The following is a 5159-nucleotide window of genomic DNA, read 5'->3' on the forward strand; positions in this document are numbered from 1 at the left end:
CATAAAGTATAATCTGTAAATGGGAACATTTAAAATCTCTGTTACGTTTTTTTATTTAAATTAATATTTTTACCTTTTAACATCTTAAGTGTTTTTAGGGTTTTATTTATTTTTATTTATTTTATTTTGAGATTGCAAGCAGCTGGTTGCTTTTAAATTTCCTTTGGGATTAATAAAGCTTTTCATTCATTTTTGTTAAAGGTTAATAAGTAAAACTCTTCCCTCACATTTTCTGGAAACGTTTTGTCATCTATTTGCCCCACAGACCCTGATTCATCAGATTTACCACAGTTCTCGAAAGCAGTCAATCTCAAGCTGTGCTGGCGTGAAAAACACCTATTGCTCTCAGTCTGGAGCTAACAGATGTTTTGAACCGATGGAAAGAAAAAAACACACAACGGAACCAGCAGTCTGTGGTGGAAATGTATGTCTTCTGGTGGAACAAAGAACCTTCATTCAGTCTGTCTTCGTCTGAGTTGTTTTATTCTTCTGCAGGAGGACGGGGCACGAGATGATTTTCACACAGTTAAACTGTCTTTGAGGTTTGTCTTACACGGGTTGTTTGGTCTGTGGTTCTGTTCCCAGTTAAGTTCAAACTTCTGCAGCACCCAAAGACATCATTGTTTTTAGTGAGTTTCGCCAAAGCAAGGTACAGTTTAACATGGTGAGATAGAAAATTCCATCTAATGTTACAAAACAAGAAACAAGCTGGAAACATTAAGATCGTTATGATCCAATTCAGTCTAGACCAGGACCTTCAACATTTAAAGAGCCTTTCTGGTCAATTTCTGACCAACTACAACCCAATAGGAGCCATAAAGTCTTACTTCACCCTTTAGAAAAACAAGACAGATTTGTTTTACTTTTATTATTATGGTTATTTATTTAGTGTCATAAATAAAACAAAAACACAAAGAGAAAATAGCATTTTTTCTTCACATGAATTCCTTTCAAAATAAAAGACACATGATCTCATGCAGGATGATCTCAATGAAGAAAATGTAATAGTAGGAGTGTAATGTCAGCAGTGATATTTAAAACGAAAACAATAAAATGTTTATTTTACTGTTTAATTTTACCCAGAAATTTAACGTGAAAGCAATCAACTTTAACATAACTCTCCAATTTGATCTCTTAAACATATCTTTGAACTAGTGAATATGTGTAAAGCTTTTCAAATCATCTTGTTGTGAATTCCAAAGTTTGACCAATAAAAGAAAAATACATTTTTAATTTAAATAAACTTATCAGTTTGTTTTTCTTTCAGGTCTTCAAATTTCAGAAGACTAAGCTTGATAAATGATAAATTTATACTTTACCAATACCCAACTTTATTTAATATCCTAATAATTAATTTTTAAAATTAAATAACGCAGAATAAGTGAACATTCTCAATTTCTTACTAGATAAAAGAAACTTAACATTATTCAAAACAAAAATATTTTTGGACACTTTAGCTTTAGCATATAATATATGAGGTTTCCAAAACAGATTTTTATCAAATATTACACCAAGGAATCTAAACTCAGCTACTTTTTCAATTCTAACACCATCAAAAGACAGTGTGACATCATACTGTTTCTTTGTCACAAAAACCATAAAGTTCAACGACAGCTTATTTTGTTAAACCACTTTTAAATGTAATGTTTTCTTTTTCAACTTTTTCTGTTACATTTTTAAAATCTTTTCCAGAGTAATATAGAGTTATATCATCAGCAAATAGTACAAGTTTCAGTAGGTTAGAAACTTCACAGATGTCATATATATATATATATATATATATTGAACACCGTATTCAATATTCATGCGTTTTGATATGACCTGCAAACTGTACATATTGTTGTCTCTTGTGCAAATAACTAGTTAGGACCATACGCTTGAATCTTCCATTCAATCTATCTAATCTTCTTTAATCAAAGTCTGTTTTTTTTGTTCTTCAAAGATGTAGGTCGTGCAACAGACGACCTGTTTCTTCCTAGTGGGTGTGTCTACGAGACAATTTGTAGTGGCACCCCACTACTCTGGTTTCATTTATTCTGCGGTGCCTCATTCCGGATCATCGTGACACCATTCATTATGCTTCTGTGTACACCATTCATTCTTTTTTTAATCCTAAATGGAGTCCTGGCTGATTCAAATGACTCCTCTTGCCCTCCAGGTACAGTATAGCGTACATTTTTTTTCTTATACATTTTTTCCAAAGCTGCATTTTTTTCTCTTTATTTTATTTTGTGTGAACTTTTGTTGGTGTAATTTAATAATGGTCCTGTCTTTATTTCCAACAAACACATGAAGGCCACAGGGTTGTTTTAGAAAACAAAAAACGTTCCTGTGAACCCTGCAAAGACGGATTCTTCCAGCCGGAAAAAACACAGTCAGGGATGTGTAAACCGTGTTTAAATTGTGATACAGGTAAAACTTTAGCTGTTTTCAATTATTTAAGAAAGACACATATATATTTGATTTTCTTGTTCTGCTCATTTTTTTTTTTTTTTTTTTTTTTAGTATCAGGAAGTTTTGTACTTGAAAAGTGCACCAATTTAAGGAATGCAAAATGCGGGTGTCGTGAAGGATTTCACCGAGTTCCATTAGATTTTTCTATTTGCAGATGTGGCAAAGGATTTGGCCTAACGAAAAACGGTACTGAAGTCAGAAAATAGTTGTTTTTCAAATTTCAACTTGTGTTTTGAAATAATTCTCACATATAATCTCCCATCAGGTGACGTAGCGATGTGTTCAAAATGCCCACCGGGATATTTTAACAAAGATTACGACAAACCCTGCCAAAAAATGACTGAGTAGGATTCCAGTATCTTTCTTTTTTCAAAATAATACCATCTTGAAAATACTTACATTGACAGCCGTTACTTATAATATATATTCTCTTATTCTAGCTGCAAGGACAAACGAGTGAAGGTTCCTGGAAGCACAACCTCTGATGTTATCTGCAAAGAAAAAAGTCATCCTCCAGTCGCATCAACATCCGCCTCAACAAAAGCAGCTCCTCTCACGCTCGTGAATCCCCACCAGGAGCAGAAGGTGACTCAGAAGCCCCTCATCACTACAACAACTCCACAACCAAATGAGCCCAAAGGAAAGCCCCCTCCAAACACAAGTAGTGAATCCCACTTTGGTAAAACACCAGCACTCTGAATGTCATTTCAGAATAAAAACTCATTTTTCATGAGCTTTTGTTAGATATATTCTTTTCGTTTTTACCCAGGTTTGGGGCTCCTTATGATTGGAATAGCTGGACTGCTTCTGCTAACAGCTGTGACCTGCAAGCTGCATTTTACGCCTTTTTGGAAGAAAAAAAGAACACCACACAGTATGTTTGTTCTATATATCCGTAAATATCAAAGACAATATCCTATAACGTGTTATCATGCCGTAAAGTTCAACAGCTGCAAATGTTTGCCAGTTTGTGAGAAGCTTAAATAATCGTAAAGGACTGAACCTAAAGATGCTGAAGCTTTTTGCTGAAAATGGTGAAGCAATTTACTTTAATTGCTGAAGGGATTTCAGGAAAATGCAAAAACTATTTTCAAAATGTTAAATTTGCTAAAAGACTGGGAATTTTGTTAAATAACTATGAAAGAGCACTGAAATTGAGGTAAATTTCTGAAAACTTTTAGTAAAATTGCTTACAAATCCTTAATACGTCCCAACTTTGCAAAAAATATTTAGTGCGTTGCTTAAATGAGCTACACTCCAAATTAGCCCAAGAAACTTCAGTAAATGCCAAATTAGTCAAAAAGCTACCACGTTCCTTAAATATTAGTTAAACTTCAAAATAGCCTAAAATTCCTCAGTAAATCAAATTAGTCAAAGCTGTTAGCCTGTTGCTAAAATAGAACCTAAACTGTAAAGTATCCTAAAAAACCCTCAGTAGATAACAAAATAGCCCAAAACATTAGCATGTTGCTAAAATACTAGCTAAACTAAAAATTAGCTCAGTAGATGCTAAGTTAGCCAAAAAAAAGCTAGCATATTGCTTAAATACGAGCTAAACTTCATAAAAGCCTAAAATTCTTCTGTAAAATAATTTAGTTAAAAATGTTAGCCTGTTGCTAAATAGAAGCTAGTCTCCAAATTAGCCTTTAAAAACCTCAGCAGATGACAAATTAGCCAAAAAAAGCTAGCATATTGCTTAAATGTTAGTTAAATTCCAAATTAGCCTAAAATTCTTTTGTAAACAATATTAGTCAAAAAAGCTAGCACATTGCTTAAATACTAGCTAAACTCTAAAATGGCCTAAAATTCCTCAGTAAACTAAATTAGTCAAAAACGTTAACCTGTTGCTAAAATATTAGGTAATCTGTAAAGTATCCTATAAAAACCGCAGTAGATAACAAAATAGCCAAAAACATTAGCATGTTGCTAAAATACTAGCTAAACTAAAAATTAGCTCAGCAGATGCTAAATTAGCCAAAAAAAAGCTAGCACATTGCTTAAATACCAGCTAAACTTCATAAAAGCCTAAAATTCCTCAGTAAACTAATTTAGTTAAAAATGTTAGCCTGTTGCTAAACAGAAGCTAGTCTCCAAATTAGCCTTTAAAAACCTCAGTAGATGACAAATTAGCAAAAAAAAGCTAGCATATTGCTTAAATGCTAGTTAAATTCCAAATTAGCCTAAAATTCTTTTGTAAACAATATTAGTCAAAAAAAGCTAGCACATTGCTTAAATACTAGCTAAACTCTAAAATGGCCTAAAATTCCTCAGTAAACTAAATTAGTCAAAAAGGTTAACCTGTTGCTAAAATATTAGGTAAACTCCAAATTATGAAGGTAAATATGTAACAAAACATCCACGCGTAAATAATACACACACGAGCTAGAATCACACACACACAAGTTTAACTCACACACATGTAAAACTGAATGTGGAGTTGAAGGAAAAAGAGGAACATGTGAGAAAAATGTGTACTTGTGGAATATAATGTGAGAACTTGCTTGGCAAAAACCTGAACTTGTGTGTAAAAATGTTACATGTGAAGAAAAATCACACGCAAGATTTAACTTGAGGTTGTGGGGAAACACACAACTTGTAAAACTGTGTTGAAAAAAATCTTTACTTGTACAAAAAGCATTTTTTTATGCAGCAGAATCAGCTGATTCGTGTTGATTACATCCGACTTTCAGCAGTGCGAGGCTGCG

The 5159-nt window shown here is 33.1% G+C and overlaps 1 protein-coding gene across 2 annotated transcripts in view; it reads left to right on the plus strand.

Annotated features, from left to right (window-relative positions):
• Nucleotides 1-1381: 1381 nt before the first annotated feature.
• si:ch73-361p23.3 (tumor necrosis factor receptor superfamily member 4) overlaps nt 1382-5159 on the plus strand; it is a 7840-nt gene continuing 4062 nt past the window's right edge. Inside the window, exons 1-6 of one of the 2 annotated variants that reach the window (XM_024269186.2) lie at nt 1382-2158; nt 2296-2412; nt 2506-2640; nt 2720-2798; nt 2895-3133; nt 3224-3328. In XM_024269186.2, coding sequence (XP_024124954.1) covers nt 2077-2158; nt 2296-2412; nt 2506-2640; nt 2720-2798; nt 2895-3133; nt 3224-3328 — 757 coding nt within the window. In that variant the 5' untranslated portion in view covers nt 1382-2076. Of the gene's footprint in view, nt 2413-2505; nt 2641-2719; nt 2799-2894; nt 3134-3223; nt 3329-5159 lie in introns of both variants that reach the window. The other variant, XM_036212044.1, reaches the window with a different exon arrangement.

Source organism: Oryzias melastigma, linkage group LG5, assembly GCF_002922805.2.
Source record: "Oryzias melastigma strain HK-1 linkage group LG5, ASM292280v2, whole genome shotgun sequence".
NCBI lineage: Eukaryota > Metazoa > Chordata > Actinopteri > Beloniformes > Adrianichthyidae > Oryzias > Oryzias melastigma.